The sequence below is a fragment of the Centruroides vittatus genome, unplaced genomic scaffold (assembly GCF_030686945.1).
Source record: "Centruroides vittatus isolate TY-2023 unplaced genomic scaffold, ASM3068694v2 contig_2604, whole genome shotgun sequence".
NCBI lineage: Eukaryota > Metazoa > Arthropoda > Arachnida > Scorpiones > Buthidae > Centruroides > Centruroides vittatus.
Window position 1 is genome coordinate 65,757 of NW_027121655.1, and position 24,522 is coordinate 90,278.

Below are 24,522 nucleotides of genomic sequence, written 5' to 3' on the forward strand. Positions count from 1 at the left end.
TTTTCAGTTCAAATCTCAATTGTTTTTAAGAACTTTTTTAATTTCATTTTTTATACTTTTTATTTTCCACTACTGATTTATTTATTTTCATGTTTCAAGAATAAACTATGTTAATCTTCCTATGTTAATAATTACATTGAATTTCTTCAACATTTCCAAAAACACTACTCTAACTTTTTAGTTGTTCTTTATATTTTTCACCTGGAACTTTTGTCCTTGAACCATTAAAGCTGATGGTTACTTCAATTTCATAATAAATTGTAGTGAGTACAGGCATCCCTTACTTTTGTTTAATGAGAGATTTGATTAATGTTTGAAATTAATTGCAACAATCCCTTTTTATATGCAGCAAAAGTTTAAATTAGTGCAGCTTTAACAGCTGTCTTTACTTAACATATATATGTTTTTCTCAGCAAATAAAGTGTTATTAAATTTGCTATTTTTGCTAAAAATGTTTGTTATTAACTGAAAATTTGTTCTAGAGTCAAGATTGTTCATCGAGTACCAAGATACCACTGTATTTGATTAACGATTTACGTGGTAGTATTGAAAGATTAATTAACCACATTAATCAAGGGATACTTGTATGTGTCACAGAATATGTAGTGTTCATTATTGATACATGTAGATAACATATAGAAATTTAATACATTTCAAGATTTCAAGTTTAATATAAGTTTGCTGTTTTCATAAAATTAGTATCTAAATACTGTGATAATGCTGTGTCGAATTTATATATTCATTATATACTGTATGTAAAATACTGCTCCAATAGGGGATGTGGCTCTTGCATATTTCTAATAGAGAATGTATGGCTCTTATGACAAAGTTTGGTCACCCCTGTTCTATACACTTATAACAACAATCAGGATCCCATAAAATATCAAATATTTTCTTTTATAACATATTTTTGTTTGTATGCTTTCTGAAAGTAATATTTTATATTTTATTTTAGTTCTTCAAACTATAGCAGATTATGAATAAATGTTATATACTCTACTCTGCTACATTTAATTTCTAAATTATTTTTATGAACAAAGTGTGAAGTTTTTCTATACATTATCATGCAACTGTATTGCAACTGTAAAGTTTTGCCGTATATATTTATTTGCAATTATATCAAGTCTAAGCAGTTGATCTTGGGCAAACCTCAACAGAAAGATTTGATTGACATTTCTTTTCAAAAGACAAGTGTCATGTGGGTTGGCAATAGAGAGTAACAGATGTTCAAATAAAAACAGAGTTTATTTAATTTTAAAAAGGAGAAAAATTATACAAGGAATCTTGCTGAGAGCATGCAGCACCCTAATCTCATATCACATGTAATAATCATTGGTAGGCTAGATGGTCTTGATTTTTGGACATTAACCTTGACCTCTATGGAACTTGACTGGCTCAACTTTGGAGCATTGCTTCAGAGAGGAACAGTTCACTCACTGGACATAGTGGTCAAAAGTAATATGATTAGGCTCTACTGACTCTCCTCAAATGCATCTCTCCAAGAATGTGTCTGTAAGCCTTTTCCTTTAGTCTCCTTTTCTCCAACCTTGTGGCCCTCTTTGGGGGATAACCAACTAAGCACAGAGTTTCGGCAGTTGGCCCTTTTTGATCAATAAGACAATTTCAGTGTTTTTTTCCATTTTGATGAAAATGGAAAATGAATGACAGTTCAGTTATCACCTGAGAAAATTTATTTTGTGAGTGGACATGATTTCACATGGAAAATTAAACCTAATTCACTTTGATGCAAGATCAAGTTAAATTTTTTTACTTTATTTTAGAAAAAAATATTGTTCTAAATAAATTTGGAATCTCACATAACATTCTGTTCTAACTCCATTACTCTATATCTATCTGTAAATGAATGTATTATATTTTTCCTCCAAATGAAACTTTAAAAATGTAGTCTTGATTGCCACTGACAGATATAACGTTATGTCAATGACATGTTAGAAATGGAATTGAATTATTCATGCTGAGTTAAAGGTGAATACATTACATTTTACTGATACTGATTTTGATACTGAGTAAACCAATGAATTTAGTAAACAGAAAAACAATATTTCAATTTGGTTATAAAGTTATACTTTTTAATTAACAAAACTATTAATTATTTATATAATTTAAACTTTATTTCTTTTTACCTCCAATTGGTGCTGCAAAACTGCAGGCAACACCTACAGCACATGCTGCGGCTAACATTTCAGTTGTTCGAGATTCATTCTATAAATAACAAATAAAAGACGACAATAAAGTTAATGTTTACCATATTTTAATGAGAAATAAACCTTTAAGTGCTTTTATCATATAAAAAAAATTATAATTATAAAAAATAATTTTGTTTGTGTAATTATTATTATCCTGATATAATAAATTCAAAACAGACATTTAAAAAATAATTATTTTACAATAAAAATAACATTTCTTATAAGTATTTCTATGATAATAAATTAAATCAAAATTGCAAAATGCAGTATCTTGAATATTTAATGCATATCTTTAAAAAAATAATTTTAATGTAACATTAAAATTATATGTTATTGAATATAATTATAAACATTAAAATAATTTGTTATATAAATTTTATATACATAAAATATATACATGACCATGGTTTTAATTATAAAATTAAAGACATGTATTAATTATGTGTATGATGAAAAGCTACATCTTAATTGCTAGGAATATAAGATTTCATATTTATCTTATTATCTTGTAAAAAAAGACAAAGAATGCAACTCTGTGAGATAATAAAGTGAACAGGAGGTTAAATCTGGTGCCGACTGGCTGTGACCTGTTTTGCATATTTTTTAATTTCATATTTTTTCTGGGTAGGTAAAATTTATTAATATATTTTTTTTTTGTTTTTTTTTATTATAATGGTATACATTTATTTTTATTATAAGGACATCAGGTCGTCACAATTTGTCAGTTTGTTTACGTTAACTTTGTATGTATGGAATATTGTGTATTAATTACGTAAGAGGATACTGTATTGATGCATTGGTAACTGTATTCATGTATTTTTATTGTTTTTATGTAATGGAAATGGTAATTATGCACTGGTTATTCTGTTTATGCAATGTATATTGTATTTTATGTAATAGTTATTGTATTTACAAATGATATTGTACACTGACTATTATATTTTATGTATTGGTGTTTGTTCTATACAGTGGGTGATAGGTTGACGAACAAATCGGATAATGAACACTTTTGCAAAAGATTTTTATGTTCAGACAACAAACACCTCACAGAACAAACATAAGAAGAAGCAACGTAAAACAATGAATACCGATTGGTCATCCCTTGTCTTCAGGCAACAATTCAGAACTTTTCAGAGCACGAGAGATGTCAACACCGACACTCAACCCAGTATATACTGATTGGATAGTATTCATCCAAACTTTGAAACTCTCCCTTGTAATTCCAGCCTTTTATTTTTCTGACAGAAACAATTCTTTTATAGTATTCGCGAGACCGTCAGGTGGGCACTCGTTAAGTTTTGCATCAGTTTTTATTTTTGAAAGGTGAGAGTATAATAGCAAAGGTAGAGAGTGTACAGAAGATGTCTGATGTTGCTGGGCAGTATGGCCTGAACAGGTCTACAGTAGGCCACAGTTCAATCTTATCTGTATAATCAAGAAGACTCAAGCAGCTAAACAAGTAACAAAAATCACATCTAAGAAATAAAGAACATTGTAGAGCTCATAATGGAACCTGAAACTGATCTGACGACAGAAAAAATGCCAGAACTCTTGAATGAAGAACACCAAGAAACTTGGCAAGATATGTTTTCTTCTGAAAAAGAGGATTAATGCCGATATCTGCTATTAAACATCTTTTGAAGAAGTGGGAGGATGTCAGAACAACAGACTTAGAATGGCATTCAAACCAGGTAGAGGTTAATAGGCTTAGGGATCTCTACAATTACAATGCTATTAATTACTTCTGAAAAATTCTGAAGAGAGAAAAGTCATCGACATTAGACAGATTCTTTAACAACCACAAACAAAAAAACACGACTAATAAAAATGCAAGACTGTGTATATATGTATTTTTATTATTACATATAAATAAATGTAGTAAGAAAGTATATAATTTTTATTTTTTTGGGGTCTCCAGAATGAATTAATCAAATTCCCATAAAAACCTATGGTAAATCAATAATTGGTTAACGAACAATTCGGATAGCAAACAAAGTCTTGGAATAGATTATGTTCATTAACCGATCACCCACTGTACTTGATAATGTGTTTCTTTGATGTTTTGTCTACTTTGTTCCCCATACAAAAGGTAAAAACCTTGTACTATATAAATAAATAAATAAAGTGAATAGCTAGTATCTCAAGAATAAAAAACAACAAATAACTGAAGTTAGATGAGATTGCTACACTTGATAAGATATTCTAAACAGATTTTTAATTCCTTTTTATTATACTCATTGACAACAAAAGATAGTACATCAAGGCAGTAATGAAACTTTATTAGTGTGAACACAACAACAATGGTAATAAGTGATTACAACATCATAACCAAATGGACAATTTTCAGTGGGACAAAAGTAGAATTTAAAAGAACCTTTAGTACCTTTAGGAATTCCTCTTGCCTGAATACATGGATCAAATGGTCATGCATAAAGGTATACAGACACCCTATGCTATCCTGAAACAAATTTACCTACAGATGTTGTAACTGTTATTCCAGATCCATTTGTAGATGGCTGAAGCTTGCAACCCATTTGGACCCACAAATGCTCAATAAGCAACAAAAGCAGATCAGATAGGCCAAGGAAATGTGGTAATGTGATGGAGATATATTTCTTAGAAACCTAAGCTATCAGCAACCAAATATCATCTTGTTAGAAAATTACTGTTTACAGCTTGTCTTGAAAGGCAACAAGAGACAGCACAGGATTTTCTAAACACATTGCTGTGCCATCAATGTTCCTCACATGTGACTGACTATCATACAAAAGGCTCCCCAGACCAGCAGACTGGCAATAAAAGCAATGTGTCACTCAACAGTAAAGACAGAATTGAAGCACTCATCACACTCTAACATGGTGGTCAGCCATTCTCAAACAGAACCAGGTTTCATCATTTAAAACGATACACTGCCAAGTCCATAGAAAACCATATTTCTCTGTCATGGCACTACTGTAGACAAAGCCATCAATATTGGAGTACTAATGGCAGGACACTTAGCAGTTATGGTGCATGCATCTTTGCCTCTCTGCTAGTCACCTGCCAATGACATAGAAAAAGACAAGGTTCTGTAGTAAAACTTTCATCTGTCTCTGGATGGAAGACAAAGACACTGTTGCAGCTGTTCATGTTTGCCTCACAATTAGATGATCATCTTTTTTGATAATCATCCAGAGCCTGCTTGCCATATATGTATGCCCTCATGTATCCACTGCACCAACACCTGCTCACAGTCAGGTCAGAATGTCTTTGACTGTATTATATAGACATGCCTAGCACTCAAAGACCTTTAAACAACAGGTATACTGAAAATTCTGAACACACAGTAATCCTCCATGAGCTTGTTCATAGTACACTAGGGTAGCGGATTTTAAAACTTTCTAAAGACATTACTAGGTATGTAATTAGACTTCAACTGTAATCATTTACATACCTAAGACATAGATGTAGTTGCAAATGCAGTAATTTCTTAATTACTCATATTCAGGTGCATAACTTTTTTATCAATTAGTATTTAATGTTTCACAATTAACTGAATGAAATAACAGATATTCAAACTGATGTAAACAAGCTGAATATAACAATTTAATTTACTAAAAATAACAATAGTTATTATTTTTAACATGTTGTTATTGTTATTTTGTAATTCTTATATAATCTAAAAGAGGAATTTACAATGTGAAACTACCTTTAACTTGTAAAGTTAAATTATCTTTCTGCAATGTTATTACATTTCATATTCAAGTTTTTCTTTAGACAATGTCTAGATCATATTTAAGATATTTTTATTATTTTAATATAGTATCAATGTAATAAGTGTAGTAATCAATGTTTTGACTTATCTTAGAATATGATATTGATTTGCAGTCTTGATCATATGTGTAAAATATTTCAAGTATATATAATATCTGAGTTACTAAAACATATAAAATTCTTGGAAAATATAAATTAAGATGCTTAAATGAATCAATACTTAAATTAAAGAATAATTTTTAAATTACCTCATAAATTCCCTTAAAGGAAGTAATTAGTTTGCTCAACATTGTGGCAACAATACTAGCAATATGTACAAATGGACCCTGAAATATATATACATGTGTAATAAATAAATTTACAAAAATCAATTGAAAGCATTTTGAAATTTTTAGAAAATTAGATGACTATTATTAATTATTCATTATTAAAATTTATTCAATCTAAACAGAATTCATTTGAAATTTGTTCCAAATTTTATTCAAATAATATATAAACAAATGTAGATTTTCAATCAGTTTTGTTTATTACTTTAAATACAGATCTATCTTAGATTAATATCATTTAAATATAAAATCCAAAATTATTATTTCTTCTATAATTTTAAAATCAGTTTCATTAAAAAAAAAATAAGTGAATAACTTGTTAAAGTTTTTGATTTGAATAGCAGTTTCATAAGATTTTATGATTATATATTTTCTGACATATTAAGCATCTTTGATTGAATTTTGTTTATTTTTGAAAGCATGCACGCCATTAGAACGTCTCAATTATAAACATGACATTCGCCTCAATAAATTTTTTTGACATTTGAAATTTTACAAATGAAAACTTACTGAACTTGAAAATTTTATAAACATCTTTCTTCTAAATCTTTTATTTCAAAATTCAAAATTAATGAGAAGAGTTTTTGTGTTAAAAAAAACTTCATTACTATGCATTTGACATATCTATTACATTTTGTTTTTTTAACAAACTTTATATCAAAAAATTATTTTCTAAAATTATATGTGATGTTTTGTATTACCATTCCTAAAACTTTTTGAATAGTTCTTGCAATTTAAAGCTGTAATTTCTCTATTAAAATAGTGTCAACTAAATAAGAGGATTTATAAAATGGTTACAATTTGAATTTTATATTTGTACAATACTTTGAACTTTGATGAAAAGTATAAGGAGATTAATATATATTTTTCACTCAGTAATAAATTCAAAAATAAAAAGTCAATGAAACCTTATAATTCAAATCTCTCATTTAACTTGAAATTTCTGACACAATGAATTTTAAAAATAATATTAATACAGTACGCTTCCAAAATTCTTGAATTACCAGAAAACTGGCTATTTTTTAAACTAGCCAGTTTTTAAACTGAATTTGGTGGGCTATACTATAGCTGTAGTTCACCACACAGTAGCTTTTTATTTTGTTTTCCATGGTGTATACGTTGCATGATACCAGCCCAATGTGACTGTTGGCATACAGTGTGTTAAAACAGTTTTGTCCTTTATTTTTCATTGTTTATTTTGTATTTTAAGTATATATTTAGCCTGTGTCCAAAAAACCAGAATTCTTCCAATCCCAAGCTTACCAGATATTTGGTCCAATACTATATAATTTCTTTCAATGCTTGTGGTAATTACATAAAAACAATTCTAACATTAAAATACTAAATTAAATTCATTAAATATTATCTTACTTCTTTCCCTAATGGAAGACCACTTGCCAAAGTACATGTCAATCCCACCATCTTTGATACAAGCGTACGAAGTGTTAAATACTCTTTCAACACAACACCTCTTAAAATTGTTTTCATTTCTGGTATTCCAGAACCTAAAAATATACAATTTTTTTCAATAACAGTTATAACAATAATTTTTAATTTTAAATATAAATTGCATTCAGATTCTAAAATATCTCACCTTTCTCTTTTAAAATTACTTCTTGTTCATTTAGTTGTAAGTATTTGAAAAATTAGTTAAAAAGTTAATTAAATCAGAAAAGTAAAAAGCATATCCAGAGAATAATAGAATCATCCCAAGTCAAGATAAAGTGAAGGAAAAAAAGAAAAACCTGTCAGAGAGAATATATTTAAACAATTGAAGTTTTATCATACAGCATTTTTTTAAACTATTTTTTTTTTACTACTTATTAATTAATTATTTACCTATTGCTTGTGGAGCTGCGAGATGAACAAAACCCGATGCAAAAAGAATAAGTGTCATGGGGAATGCAATCCATGCAAGATACTGCAATATTGGATGTTGCGTCAGATCTCGATAAAGCCACATTCGAGCTGAAATAAAACAATAATTTAAAAATTTTTTAAATATTTAAAAGAATATCAAATAGCAAATTTAAAAATTACAAAATTACATTAATAAATTTATAATGAGAATAACTTCTTGTTATTGAAAAAATCTTAATTTTCTTTCTATCATTTATAAACATCAGTTAATCAATTTGGCTTCATTTTTTATAAATATATTTTTTTTCTAACAGAATAATATTAACTATGTTAACTTTAGAAAGTATTATTTGAGCTTTTGAAGTGTCCAAAGAAAACTAATTTCAAAAAATTTTCAAAATAGATACCTTTACTTTATAAATGAAAATTTCCATTAATAACTTTATGAAAAAAATACTAATAGACAAAAATTAATTATTTATAAGTAAAATAAGTTTTTAATATTTTCAAAAATTTTCCTACAAATAGCAAATCATCAGGCTTCAAGTTATGTATTAAAAGTAAAATAAAAGATTCAGTTTTACATAAAGATTTTCATATAATTATTTAGTATTTTTAGCAAATAAAATATGTTGATATATATTGACAGCTTATGATGATATTTTTGTATACAAAGTACAATATCTATCAAAAACTATTATTATTTTTAATAATTAATTCAATGATTAATTCATTAAGTATTAAATTAATTTTTATGACATATGTAACTCTATTATGTGATAAATTTCTTAAAAAGGATAACAAGAAAAATATACAGTGATACTTCGGTTTTCATTGATAATCCGTCCGAAAACAATTGGTGAAATCCAAAACCGAGGCAATTATTTACAATGTAAATCCAATTAATTCATTCTAGACACTCCAAAATACATACCAAAAACACACTTTATAGAGAATAAATAGTGTTTAATACTAAAAACTATAAGAAATTAATATAATGTTTTTGATTGATCCAAATTAATTATAACTGTTCAACATCTTCAATTGTTTTTGATCTCAATTTCATTAGCACATTCGTGCCTTTCGCTACATTAGCCTCTTTTATTGCTTTCTTTTTCACCACAATGGAACTTATCGTGGATGGCAACTTCCCGTACATGCAGCCATTTCAGCAATCTTAATGGCGCTCTATTTTTCAATGATTTCCCTATTCAACTCAATCATGTTCTTGGCCTTCTTCTTTGAAGGGCTGCTGGCTTTGGAAACTTTCTTCAGTTCCATGATGGAGCTAAAAAGATAGAAAAGTAATGGAACTGTTTGGCTAGATGCATGGGGTAATGCTCACACAACGAGAAACAATGCCACACTGAGCAGGAAAACATGTGGATCACCCTTTGTTTTCTAAAAATTAGCAGAGAAGTCACATGAGCACACTGACAAAATCTGAGAAAACTGATGAAAACTAAGATGAACTTTTCACAAAAAAAATCCACGAAAACCGAAACTGATGATAACCAAAGTCAATGAAAACCAAGGTATTACTGTACATATGTTAAATTGATTTTCAAAACTTAGTACATTTATAATAAATGGATGCAATAAAATTAATAATTGTGTTAAATATCATAAATATCATCATCTCTAGATTTCTATTATTCTATAATGCCTAATTAATTATTAGATCTTAAATAATCTTAAATAAATGCATTAGATCTTAAATAATGACATTTTGCTTGAATACATAGCTTGCCAAGATACAGATATAAAAGTTGCTTGTTTTATTGTCATCTCTTTAAAATTCATTAAAAATAAATTACAAAAATATTTGCAAACTATTGTCTACTATAACACTACATTTTATGGTAAATGTATGTATTATATATATATATATCAGATATGGGCAAATGTGGCTCTTGCTGAAAGTGTTAATGTGTTAATTTCTGTTTATTATTATATTTTTACAATTTTATTTTTATAATTTTGTGAAAAATATGTTTATTAAAAAAATTCAATATTTGTTTTATATTATATTTATATTATATAATAAAACCGCTCGCCTTACTATACTATCTGCCATGACAGTAAAGAACTGCGACTCCCATGCATTTTGCAAAACCTACATTTCGGCTCCCACTGAACTCTTGCTTGCCCACCCGAGATTATATATATATATATATATATATTATACATACAGGGTAGGCCAGCAAAAACGAAACGGCAGAGTGTTCGTGTTCGTCTAAGCAAATCGCTCGGACAGGTCAATTTTACTCTCGAGGGGACATCTTTTGCAATAAAGTTTTTGCGATTCTGAATACAACAGACAACAAAAAAATTTTAAAAAACTCATTTATTTTTTATTAACTAAACAAACATTTATTTCAGAATAAAGTAACACAAACTATTAACAAACATAAAAAAACCTTTTAAGCTAGACTGCAAATGCAAGGGGAAAAAAATTTATTATAAAATTAAGGCTGATAATGTGTTATCTGTTTGCAGATGTTCTTTTTTGTAGTGTTCACATTAAGCTTGACCACTTAGTGATTCAATCAGAATTTAAGATTATTATTTGTTTATTGTGAATTTTGTACAACGTAATCGTTATGACTTACACAATTGCTGAAAGGGTGGAAATAGTAACTCTTTATTTCAGAAATGGCGAGAATGCTCATCTTACTGCAAATTTATTTAATCAACGCTATCCAAACAAACATTGTAATGCAAAATACGTTCTGGAGTTGGTTCAAAAGTTTCAGTTAACGGGTTCTGTGGCTAACAAAAGACGCGACCCCGGACGTGAACGTCCAGTAAGAAACGAAGCGACAGAGATTGGGATTTTGGGGCAAGTTGCTGCGGACCCAACTTTAAGTACAAGGAAGCTGGAGGCTGTGACTAGCATTAGCAGAACATCTATTTGCCGGATCCTCAAAGCTCACAACTTTCATCCGTACAAAATTAATTTAGTTCACCAATTAAATGAAGACGATTTTGATCGGCGACAGCAATTTTGTGAAATTATGACAGAAAGGTTAAGAATTGACGTGGATTATCTTTTTAACATTTGTTTTTCCGACGAGTGCACGTTTTTTTAAACTCAACAGTTAATCGTCACAATTGTCGATATTGGTCAGATAATAACCCAAGCATATTTCATGAAGTTCATAGCCAAACTCCACAAAAGCTAAATGTGTGAGCCGGAATCTTTGGAGATCGAGTACTTGGCCCCATTTTCCTAGACAGTAATCAAACTGGAGAAAGTTATTTAGATTTACTTGAAAATGTTGTACATCCATTACTTGTTGATATCGTCGAACTTGATGACCGATACTTAGAAGACTGCCTTACTTTCCAACAAGATGGAGCCCCCCTGCATTGTGCAAGATCAGTTATAGAGTTTTTGAACACGGCTTTTTCTGGGCATTGGATCAGATGTAGAGGTCCTTTAGAATAGCCGGCTAGATCCCCAGATCTTAGTCCTCTTGATTTTTTTCTTTCAGGGACATTTAAAAAGTAAGATCTATGCAACTGAACCAAGATCTCTTGAAGAATTACGACAAAGAATTATAGACGAGTGTTGTCAAATAACACCCGAAACTTTCCGAAGTGTAAGAAACCATTTTGAGCAAAATTTGTATTATTGTATGGAGGCTAGTGGTGCTCAATTCGAACATCTTATCTTATGTTTGTTACTTTATTTAAAATAAATGTTTGTTTAGTTAATAAAAAATAAATGAGTTTTTTAAAAAATTTTTAAAAAACTCATTGTCTGTTGTATTCAGAATCGCAAAAACTTTATTGCATAAGATGTCCCCTCGAGAGTAAAATCGACCTGTCCGAGCGATTTGCTTGGACGAACACAAACACTCTGCCGTTTCGTTTTCGCTGGCCCACCCTGTATATATATACACACACACATATAAGATAAACCATTAATGACAGAATTTTATTTGGCAAATTATATTTAAATTACTCTGACATTAACTTAAAATCTTGAGCATATTATGAATATGTAATTGTTAGTAGCTGTTTATAAATTCTTTTCCTAATAAAAAATTTTTTATTCTTGACTATTTTTCATTCCATTCTTCTAATATCATACAAAACAATAATGCTATTTTAGTAAAAGAGTCTAATTTTAACAGATATTCAAATAAAAATGTCTTTCAAGACTCTTAAACATCTCATCTTCAGTATCTACTGTATAGATTCACCAAATTAAAATTACATTCAAAACATATTTCAAACTTTACATTAAAGAATTTAGGCAGACTTTTTAAAAATAATTCAAAATAACGTTCCAAATCTACTTTATAGAAACATATGCAGAATAATCTTTATCTTAGCACAAAATTAAAATATTTCAAGGAAACAATCATTTTTGGTTCATCTATTTGTCATGGCTTTTTTATGTCTGAGATCAGCCAGACCCAGGAGTATCCAATTAAGTTCACTGCCTTGAGATTGAATATTTAAAATACGTTGTGCGAATATGTAATTATTTATAATGTTTTTGCTATCCTTGTCTGAATTTTGTCTGTCTCTTGTATTATGATCTTGGCCTCTTGTCATTTTCATGTTGTCTTTTCTCTGAAATACATACTTTTCCAATACTGTAGTTGTTTTGCCTCTTCTTATGTCTTTTTGTGTTCTTGTATTCTTGTTTTAAGAGAACGACATATATCTATGTACAATGTGTGAGTTCAATGTTGCATTGTAGTTAATGGAATCATACACTCCACTCTTCTGTTCATCTGGGATCTTATCTTTTTGTTTTTGATCAGGTGATAAACAGTTGGAGGACATGTAGTAACAACTTAGATACCCTTATCTGTAGAGTATTTACATACTGTTTTTGTAGAATAAATTCATAATCCAGTATAGTAACAGAAAAGGATGAAATCCTACTAATTAGTCAACTAACTTTCTTAGACAAACAAAATTCATAAAATTTGTAGAGATCAATGGAATACTTAATAACAAATAATGTAATGTAATGTAATTGTATGATATATCAATTCTATTAAAACTTAATCAATTTGCAACATTAAAAATACATTCTAAAACATTTTAACAGATTTTTCTTAATAAAATTATATTGGTTATTGCTTTTAATATTTGACTAATATACATTTTATTTGAAAACAATTTGATACTAAGACTGAAAAAAAACCAAAACTATCACTTTTTTTAAAGAATATATTATGAATATCTAAGGAATAATAATAATCAAAATTAATATTTAGAATCTCAGAATATCTTTTAATTCATGTTGAAAAATAAATAATAAATATTACCAAATCTTTAATGTAAATAATAAATATTTCATTTTCAATGGCAAAGATAAAATATAAATATTAATAAATGATACAGTGGAACCTCGCTTAACGAGCACCTTGCATAATGAGCAAACCAAACTGTAAAAAAATTTACTCATTTAACGAGCAATGTTTCGCATAACAAGTGACGAGGAAAAGGGAAATTCCGGATTGTGCTTATGCTCCATCAGTCTGTGTTTAGACGTCGTTTTGCTAGCATTTTGGTGTCGCTTGTGATCAAATATTTTTCCAAACTTGTGTTCACATATATTACCTATAAACATCAACAACCATCACCCATTATATGATAAACACGCCAAACGATACGCCAAATTCTTGGACTATGTGAAAGATATAATTAAATATTAGAAATTAATTAATTTGACTAGAGGTAGGCAGTTATGCTGCCATCTTGTATTAAATTTAATGATCAATTCCAAATTAAATTTTTAAAATGTCCAAATTAAAAATTAATTATTTATAATTATTAACTTTAATATGAGATGGCAGCATAACTGCCTACCTCTAGTCAAATTAATTAATTTCTTATATTTAATTATATCCTTTACATAGCCCAAGAATTTGGCATATCGTTTGGCATGTTTATCAGACATGTTAGAGAGGTCACGGCTGACGTTTTCATCACGAAAACATGAACATCAGATGTTCAGTGCCGCCTTCTTGTAAGCCTAGAAGTTTGACAATGGCGTTTGGTACGTTAGTGGAATCATGCTTGATGTTCCAAATGCCATTGTCAAACTTCTAGGCTTACAGGATGGTGGCACTGAACATCCAATGTTCATGTTTTCGTGATGAAAATGTCAGCCACAACCTCTCTATTATCTGTGATTTTTTTTGTTTTCTGCAAATTGAATTCGCATTCCAGGTTAGTTCATTCCATGCTAGAAGAAAAGATGAAGATGCTCCTTAACAATGTATATTGTATAGTTTTCTTTGAATAAACGTTATATATAGAATATTTGAGTACAGGTAGGACTTCTACAACACAGTACCATTACAACGCGTTTTCGCTCCAACGCGGTTGGAAAAATGTGGAAAGTTTCTTACAAAGCGGTACTTTTACGACGCGGTTTAGAGTATTTAGAAACGAATTATCTTCCACATAACAGAAAAATCGCAACTGATCACATAAGTGCAGTGGAACTTGATGAAACAAGCTCAGATCTTGAAATAAGGCCAGTCAAACATTCTCGAACAACTATAAGTGACGATGAGGACTGAATTTGTGGGCATAACATTATGTTTCTTTTTGATTTTGACTTGAAATCATAATCTTTTTATTTTATATGATGTTGAATTTTATTTAAGCTTTTTATGTACATAAATTTAAAAAATGATGAAAATGTTACACTATAAAAGGCAGTTTTTCTCTTTTTAGAACTGAATCCCAGTTTTGTATTAAGTTGGTGTCTCCTATAATGTGATTTCCCACAACGCGGTATTTTCAAGGAACGTATCTACTGCGTTGTAGGAGGCCTACCTGTATCTTTTCAGCGTGGAACGCATTATTGTATTTTACATTAATTTATATGAAAAAAACTGTTTCGTTTAATGAGTGTTTTGCATTATGAGTAAGATTCTGGAACGAATTATGCTCGTTAAGCAAGGTTTCTCTGTATTTTGAACATCTTTTTCCCTTTGATAAGCAACTTAATGTAGAAGTTCCAGGATTTGTTTAGGCAACAAATCATAGTTATAAAAAAATTTATGTTAATTCTTCGTATTTAAATACACTAATTCATTATAATGAAATATTTAAACTTTATATTAAGTCTCTAATTTCAGTATAATTACAAATAGTCATTTCTCTATAGTCATAATTACAAATAGTCATTTTCAGACATTAGCATGTATGAAAATGAAAATTTTAAACAGAAGAGCTTTCATTATTATTCATTATTACTTTTAATAAATTTACTAATCTTTTACATAGTCTATTATTTTTAAAACGATGATTCCTGAAAGTAAAATTTAATAAACAAAAATTCCTATTTAATAATGTCTAATTATACAAAATTACAAAAGTAGTCACCTTTCTGACAGATTGAAATTCCATAATCCATTGTAAAACTAAGAATAGAACATATAACTCCTAATAAAGTTAAGAATATCCAATCTTCTCCTAAATGGGCAAATGTATGTTGCCAAAAACTTGAAAAATAACCTATAAAAGAGTAAAAAAAAGGACATAAAAGTTGAAAAATATATTTTTAAAATTTTGAATTTTGAAAAATTGAAACATATTTTATGTGTGTAAAAAAATAAACAATATACTAATAAAAAAAGCTTTGATAATTTGACGAAACAGATTACCAAAATCAATAAAATACACAAAAATGTTTTCAGCTTCTGCCTTTTTTCTTATAGCAAATCTAATTTTGTTTAATGTATTTGTAAAGTTTGATACATAACAGAATCATAAATTAATTTGTTTTGTGATACATCGTGATAATTGAAGTCTGATTAAAAATAAAGATTAAAATTTTAAGACCCCATAAATCTGCATTTATTTAAATATTTATATTAATATTAAATAATTATATATTTATATAAGGAATATTAAAAACCAAAGTTTGGCAATTAAGTTTCAGCTCCTTTATCAAATTTCAAAAACACAAATATTTAAATATATTTTCAAATACTGACCTTAATAGAAAAATTTATGCTATAATTACTGTAAAAAAGCAATTACACTCCATACAATTTATGTATATTATAATACCCTCCATATATCTCTCTTTCATACTACTATACTCCATTAAAATTATCAGTTTTGGAAAATTTATATAGTCTACTCTGATAATATATTATATTTCACATGAAATTTATATGGGTATCTTTCTTCGGGTATAAAAAACATTTGTTATTTTTAGAAAAATAGGTTTTTAATTACAATGTGATTCTTTCTATTCAGATGGGAAGTTAATTTATGAAGACATTTTTTCTCATCTGAAACAATTAATAGAAAGAAGTGAATAATAAATACTGCAGATTGAAAAATTTTATTTATTCTTTTTCTATTTTTGACTAATTAATATAAAAATTACATTTATTGTAAGAAACTTTTAAACTTTTTCTATTATTTCATATTTGCCCCATTTATACTTTAAATAAAAGCTTACTGTATTTATGCACAAATAAGAGCATGCTCTTATGTTTGACAACTTGTTTGGGCTTATAAGAGAACTGCACTGTTGCATCATTGTAAACTAAATGTAAATGTACCAAAATAGTGGTAATTCAGTGGTATCTCTGTGGTAACCATTATTAAAAATTAAAAAAAGCTTCTGAAACTATAAAAAGTTTTTAAAATGGTGAGTATTTTTAGTTACTTTGCAGAATATAGTGCCATTTTGCCCAATCTATACACACAAAATTACGGTAAGTAAAATATAGAATAAGAATATAATATTCCTTTTCCACATTCCTATTCAAAAAGCTTTAGTTTTTTTTTTTTTTATCTTTCTTAATTAAATATGAAGTCATCATACTATAATTTAAATAGAAATATAAAAATATATATATAAAAATTAAATGATTTTATTTTTAAATAAGAAACTTATAGATTTTAATGACTTTAACAAAGATCTCTATTGTACATTTAAATGAATGATATTGAATTTTTTACTTTAAAGCATTATTGAAGATATTTTTATAAGCTCAATTAAATTTAAGGCTTAAAAAGTTTCTGTAATATAAAAATTGTTCTTTGAAAATTAAAAAAAAGCAAATAAATAAAAACTGACTTTAATATAAACAACTTAATTTTTATAAAATTAATTTGTTTTCACACTAACAAAAATTCAATCCATTCAAGAAATGAGTTTGTGAAATCAATATTAATAAAAATTAAAATTTAATTACCTTTGCAAATCCTTTGCCATTTACTTTTATATTGTTTTAATTCTCTTTCAATTAATTTTTCTTCTTTTCTTAATAATTTTTGAACATGTTTTATTCGAAATGCTTCTGCTCTAGCATATTCTTCTAAATTTTTTGTGTAATGACCAAACATCTTAAAATATAAGAAAATTTTTTTAATGTATATTAACTGAAATTTAATACATTAATTATTATTATGATACTATTATTTATTGTAATAACAATATTCGTATTTCATTTAATTATAGAACTTTGATGAAAAATCATGCTAAGACATTGGTAAATAGTTATACAAGTCAACTGTAAATCTCAGATTGTAATAAATTGTTGGCTAGTCAATTCTACAGCTGGTATTTACGAATTATTAACATAAACAAAAGATCATTTTTTTTTCATTGTTTAAAATTTCATTACAGTAATCTGTCAATACTTATACAACTCAGACTTTATAACATAATCATAAAGTCCAGATGAACAACATTAATGTTACATAAAAAACTGTGGTATTTATGTAAGGAGAACATTTTCTCTATATTTCATTTATTTGTTAAATGTAAAGAAATACATTTAACGACATGTAAATATATGTCTAATGTTAATTTTGATAGAATAAAACAGGATAATTCTTGTTTATTATTTCATAACTTGTTGGGAATGTCTGTTATCAAAATGATATTTCAATAATTGACAGAGTATGTCATATAATTTTTTTATTCAAGATCTGTTATTTTATAGAAAAATTATATTTGCTCATAATGTTATTCTTACAATTTTAATATAGATGACTTAAAAATTATGTATATTTAAGTTTATGGCAATAAAGCTACTTCATACATACATATATATATATCATATATATATATATATAATTTCAAAACCTTGTAAATATTTTTTAATTATGTATTATATTACTATTATATATTTTTTTCCTCTAAAGATGCTTGATTTTCAACTGTTAGTAGTTATATTTGATTATATAAGATGAGTAATAGATGATTATATAATCAAAATATATTTCATTTTTGTTTACATATTCTGAATTGACTGACTTTATTAAACACTGTTTTAATATATAGTTCTGTCATACAGAAAACAATGCCTTAAGTTTGTTTTGTTATTTGTTTAAATCCAAAAAAGAGTATAGATACATAGCCAAACGATTGCCTTAAATACTCAGGTTTCGTAGCCTGAGTATTTAATCATTTGGCTATGTATCTATACATATATCAGGCTTTGGGTTGTTATTTGGGTGTTTAATAAAAAAAAAAAGAGCACTTCATTATTTATTTTTCATTATATCAATTCACATTAACCTATAAACATTATAAAGTCATAAATTTCAATGGATGTAAGATAACGAAAATAAACATTTTTAGAGACAGAATGATAATTTTTTATCTATCATTTTTCAAACTGATAATTTTATATATAAAATATAATACTAGGAAAATACAAACGAATATAAAAGTATGATATTTTTCATGAGAGAATCAAATTTAATATTATTAACTTTATCAATAATTTTTTTATAAAATTAATATTAAAATATTTTTAATAAAATTAAGCATTATTTATATTCTTTAATAATTTTATCAAAAATGTTATCTTAAATAAATTTTCTTTTGTAATTATTTTATTTAAATGCTGTGTACAATATGCTCTGTTTCTTAATTAGCTAGCAATCTGTTGATTATATAACTTGTTTTTTTTTTACATTAAAATATACAGATTTATAGTAAGTTAATTATGCTATTATTCATATAAATGATAAATTAGATAAATTATAATTGATTCATATTAAATACAATATATCGTATCAATTTATTTCATTCTTAATTATTTATTTGTTATCTTATAAAATAATTAAAAATTTAACTTAAAATATCTCTTGAAATAAACTGAAAAGTGTTTTAAACAATAACGTTCAAAAATTCCTCTTTATCAAATTGTCATGCATTACATAAAGATATTAGAAATAAATATGTAATTATTATAATTAAAATTGTCTATTCATTGAATTGTGTTAATTTTTCATAAAACTCATTCTTAATATTGATCTATTTTACTACTACTATTCAGTTTTTTATTGATAATTTCATATTTTCAGACATAAGTTTCAAAATGATGACATCTTGGAAAGATCAGTACACATTTTTTGAGTGATTAGCAATGCCATTCAATGAAAGTAAAGTTTTTTTTTGTTTGTTTTGTTCTGAATAAATCTGATTAAAAAGATTTGTGTATTCTAAAACATCAGAGCAATTTTGTTTGTATTTTTTTTAAATAGTTTATGTATGGAGTTGTCACAGACTATGATCTATCTTATTTATTGTAAATATAATAGACAACGAGCAATTATTTATTGTGACAGTGTCACAATGCCAGGATGCAAATTTTAATCATATTTTTAATTTATTTCATTTAAAATGTATGCTCTACACATGCCCCTGTACATCATACTTTTCCATTAGCAATGGAGTCGTGTTGGTCATCTATTTAATACCTTTCAGAAGAAAAGTTTTGAATTGAAATATAGTGACTTCTAGTTTGCATCCATAGTTCATATATAGTTAATCAAGACCTCCTGCCCCTAAGGTTTCCATATCTGGTCTCATCTTTCATTTACCTAACTCTGTTCTCGAGATTAAGAAAAAACAGACAAAAGACAGTGGGAATTTATTTTTCAAATTGCAGCCAAATATGTGTTTCTGATTACTGCCTTGATAAAATATAGAGAAATCTAAAATACTTATGTATATTTTGTTTTCCATTTTTCTTTAATTATATTTTAAAACATCACAATAAATATATTTATTTCACATATTGAAAAAATTCAATATATTTTCCATGTTTATCTCAAATTATTTTCTCCCAAAACCTCTGTATCTCAAATTATGGACCGAAGTGTCAATTACAAATTTAAAGCTCAGTGACTACATTTTCATAAGCATAAATTGTAGTTGAGAAACATCTCTTGCAATACAGTTCACAGTTGCAATTAATGCTGCTTTTCTCTGATTGGCTACGAGTTTGGCTTGTGTCTTATTGATTGAGAAAGTCAAGTATTGGAAACTATTGGCAAACTATTTCTCTTAAGGCATGTCAAAAATGTTTTATTTATACTTAATGCAGGTACTGTATGTGCTGTACTTGCTATTGTATTAATTAATAAAATGCTGTACCTACAATCAAACCTATTACTATTTATTGTGTAAGAACCTTTATATCTTAAAAAACCTGTCTATCTCTACTTTTTTTCTTGTTTCTGTGAGATGTGAGATAAACAGATTCAATTTGTTTTCAAATATTTATGGACTTCTTTTAAAATTCATCTTTTATCACATAGACTTAACAATAAGCAGGACACTACTCTTGCATAACAGCAACATCCTTTCTTTTTGATATTTATATATTAAATTATAAGAAATATTATTTTAAAAATTATTCTGTATTTCTTTAAATTTTAGCTTTTTTTATAATGTGTGTTATTTTTTAATTCTTAATAATAAATAATTCTTTTATCATCAATTTTAATTATTAGTTTTTTTATTTATGTGATTTAGGGTGTTAAGTTGGTATTTAACTATTTTAATCTTATTTTTATACAAAGATGAATCCAGAAGTAAATCTTACAAGGAATTTTTAATTTATATAATGAAGTAAAAGTTTTATTGCTTTAATAATGTCTTAAAATAAACTATACAAACTCAAACATAAAAATGTAACAAAACTGAAAGGTAACTATAAAAATATAAAAGTAAAGGCATTATTTGAAAGAAAGAATGAAGTTCCTGTTAGCATAAAGACCTCTAGGTCCATTCTTGTCTATATGTAATTTATATTGTCCATGTATATGTATATGTAATGCATATTGTTCTGTCCATGTGAGATAAAAATGACATTTTGTACATTATTACTTTACAACTTTCTAAAATTTATTTTAAGAGAAATATTTCAAGCTGAATTTTTCATTAAATACAATTATAAAATACTAAATGATACATTAAGAAGAAAATAAATTGATAAAAAAAATATTTTATGTTTTAATTAAAATAATTAAAATTTTATGAATTATATGACTAGCTAGGTGACTCACTGTAATTCTAATAATAACTGTTTAAAATAATTATTCTTCAGCCTAACAGATTGTATATATGTTCTATTAACATTTGGAAAATGTTACAATTAATAAAAATATAAACGTTATGTTTCTTAGAATTTAAATACGTTTCATAAATGACAAACTTTATGAACAATATGTAGGATATAGATCTTAATTGCATTGTTTCCAGAAACCTAGAAACAATATTGTTTTTTTTTTTCCAATTTTATATTATTTTATGAAAGAGGTCAAATATATTAGTATCAACAAGTTATAACAGACCAAGATTCTTATTATCATATATTCCTTACAAAATTTCTAATGTAAGAATTGAAAATGTGTAATAATTTAAAAGTTAGAATCTGTTAGTTTAAATAAATTAGTTAAAAATATTCCTTAAATTATTATTTATATTATAATTCACTTTTATTTTATTACATTGACAATTTTCATGCTAATGAATAATTCTAAATGGATTCAGTTTTGAAATATATTCAATTGTTTTTTTTAACTACAATAAAATCTTGTTAAGTTGAAGTTTAAATGGTAAAAAAATCCTGATTGAGTTAACAAGTTTGATACTCAATTTTCTGAAATATTTTATGGCCATGAATTTCCTGTTATCAACCATTTCTCAAGAATCTATTGACAAAATGATTGCAAAATTGTTTACAGTTTATGGCACTTTTGAGTATGTTGTCAAGGCACTCCCTTGTGTCCTAATCAGAATGCTGATGACATACTACATCAGCAGAGAGATTTTAATTGTCTTGGGCCCTAGGAGCAATGGTAAATTTGAGCTTCTCTTTCATATACCTGATAACTACCCATAAGTAAACTTTAAGTGAAGCAATTTCACTTAATATCAATTTTACTTAGTTAACTTTTTATCTGTATTTACAATACAATAACAGTCTAAATAAGTCAGAATCAGATCAGAAAATGCATGAACCTGGATGAATTCATAATGGCATTATAAAGGAATTTTTTTTTATTCAGGTCTTCCTAGTACCCACAGGACAGAAAGCTTTAAAAACAATTTGACTAGATTAAAAATAATAAATTGAAAAAGTTCATTTTAAAATCCCGCTTCTAACTTATGTTTGTAAATTGTTTTACAAAACCCTGATCTGTCAAAGTATTTTTACACTTTCCACTTCATGGGTCCTAACAGGGTCTTTTTTTTTCAAAGTTGAACCATAGGTTCTGCCAGACCCATATTGGGACAGTCAGGTGATGAGACTTGACGCATCCAGAATGAAACACCTCTGAAAAATTCTTTGGATTTTTCAACCTGCATGGATGTGATCTCAGGTCCCCTAGAGCATAGGTTGATGTCTTACAGCTTCAACCATTTGGCTGGCAACACACAAAGGGGTTTGCAAATGGAGAATTTTGGAGATTATAAAAGCACAAAAATATTAATTCTAGTTTTCTTGCTGGGCTAGCTGATGGGCTAAGATATTATTAATCTAAATATAACCAACAGTCAGATGGCTGAGTGATAAAGGTGTCAGCCTATCTGGGGAACCAAGAACGAACCCAGATAAGTCATATAAACCCTTGTAATTTTTCAATGATGATCCATGCTGGATATGTCAGGTCCAATCTCTCATCACATGGCCACCCCATTGTGGGCTAAGTTGAACCCATGACAGGCTTGATAAAAAAGGACCTCTACTGCACACAGTGAAGAAAGAGTTCTTATAAACATATTTAAATGTACAGTAAGGCAGCTATTTCACTTATTTATCAAAAGATTTAATTATTTGGTATATTTCTGTAAAAACAGAATTACTATTATTTTTTTTACATCTTTCCAGGCTGCAAACCCCCATTTACTGGGTTCCAGGCAGTTGCCTAATTTGACTAATGGTTAAAACAACTCTATCAATAAAAAGATATCAACACAAGATTATGTTTGGCATGGAACTGTAGCATTACTTTCTGTATGAATACCGACGATTAAGATAAACAAACACTACAGTTAATGTTTGTTTATCTTAATCGTCTGTATTCATACAGAATTTAAGAGAAAGTGAAGATCACAGATCTAAAAAAAAAGCAGGGGTACACAGGAAAATAGGTTCAAGTTAAATGTACCATAATTTCAACTTAATCAGACTGTATTATCTGAAAAACCCTATATACTATGCCTGGAATTGATAGACAGATTCAAGTTAATGCAACTTCGAGTTAACACAGTTCAACTTAACAAGGCATTACTGTATTTGTTTTTACATTGTAAAAATCAATGTTATATCAGGAAAAAATTGCTAATTGAAAAGTCTAGAATAATCTAAGATATAACAAAGATTTTTTAAGTGATGATTTAAAACATGGTTTATTAGCAACACAAAAACTAATCATTTATTTTTAAATAAATTTTTTTTTCTTCTATAAAAATTATAAATCATAATTTTTTGCATATTGTTAAGCCATAGTAATTAATTTTATTAGTTAATTAAAATTAGATGTTTATTATAATAGCATTTTTATAATTTATATGATAATTAAACTATTATATGATATTTAATAGTTCAGAGTTTTCAGCTGGTAGATCTTCAAAACTAAGCTTTTTACTACTGATAAATTTATTCTTCTGAAGACAATTTTGGAGAATTTATTTTGAAAAAAGTTTAAATTAAAACATTCATTCCTTCAAATAAAATACTTATACTCTAATTGAATAAAGGTAAATAAAAATTATATTAAAATTTATAAATATTCTAATGATAAAATTATTTTTATCATGATTATCATTAGTATTCATCTAAGAATAAATTCCTTGAAATGAAATTAATGAGACATTAATTTGAAATCAGATTTTAAATATTATAAGTTAAACAAAATATCACAAATTATAAAAACATTTTTTCTATATTGAAACTGAGAGTAAGTACTTATTTATTTTAACATCTAACATGTTTTATTTATTTGATATAATTGATAATAGATAATTCAATACAATTTTGTGTTGCTTTAACAATATATTATTTAGTTATTAGTCAAGTATATTAATATATATAATAAAATTTATAAAAAGATTTGAAACT

General features: G+C 27.0%; 1 protein-coding gene across 5 annotated transcripts in view; it reads right to left on the minus strand.

Annotated features, from left to right (window-relative positions):
• LOC136971565 (chloride channel protein 2-like) overlaps positions 1–24,522 on the minus strand; it is a 52,018-nt gene that overhangs the window by 21,706 nt on the left and 5,790 nt on the right. For 4 of the 5 annotated variants that reach the window (XM_067266026.1, XM_067266025.1, XM_067266027.1 and 1 more), the window contains 6 exons: positions 17,347–17,497; positions 15,515–15,646; positions 8,126–8,254; positions 7,658–7,791; positions 6,209–6,286; positions 2,145–2,223 (listed from right to left, as the gene is read on the minus strand). In XM_067266026.1, the coding sequence (XP_067122127.1) occupies positions 2,145–2,223; positions 6,209–6,286; positions 7,658–7,791; positions 8,126–8,254; positions 15,515–15,646; positions 17,347–17,497 (703 nt within the window). Of the gene's footprint in view, positions 1–2,144; positions 2,224–6,208; positions 6,287–7,657; positions 7,792–7,880; positions 8,085–8,125; positions 8,255–15,514; positions 15,647–17,346; positions 17,498–24,522 lie in introns of those variants that run through there. The other variant, XM_067266028.1, reaches the window with a different exon arrangement.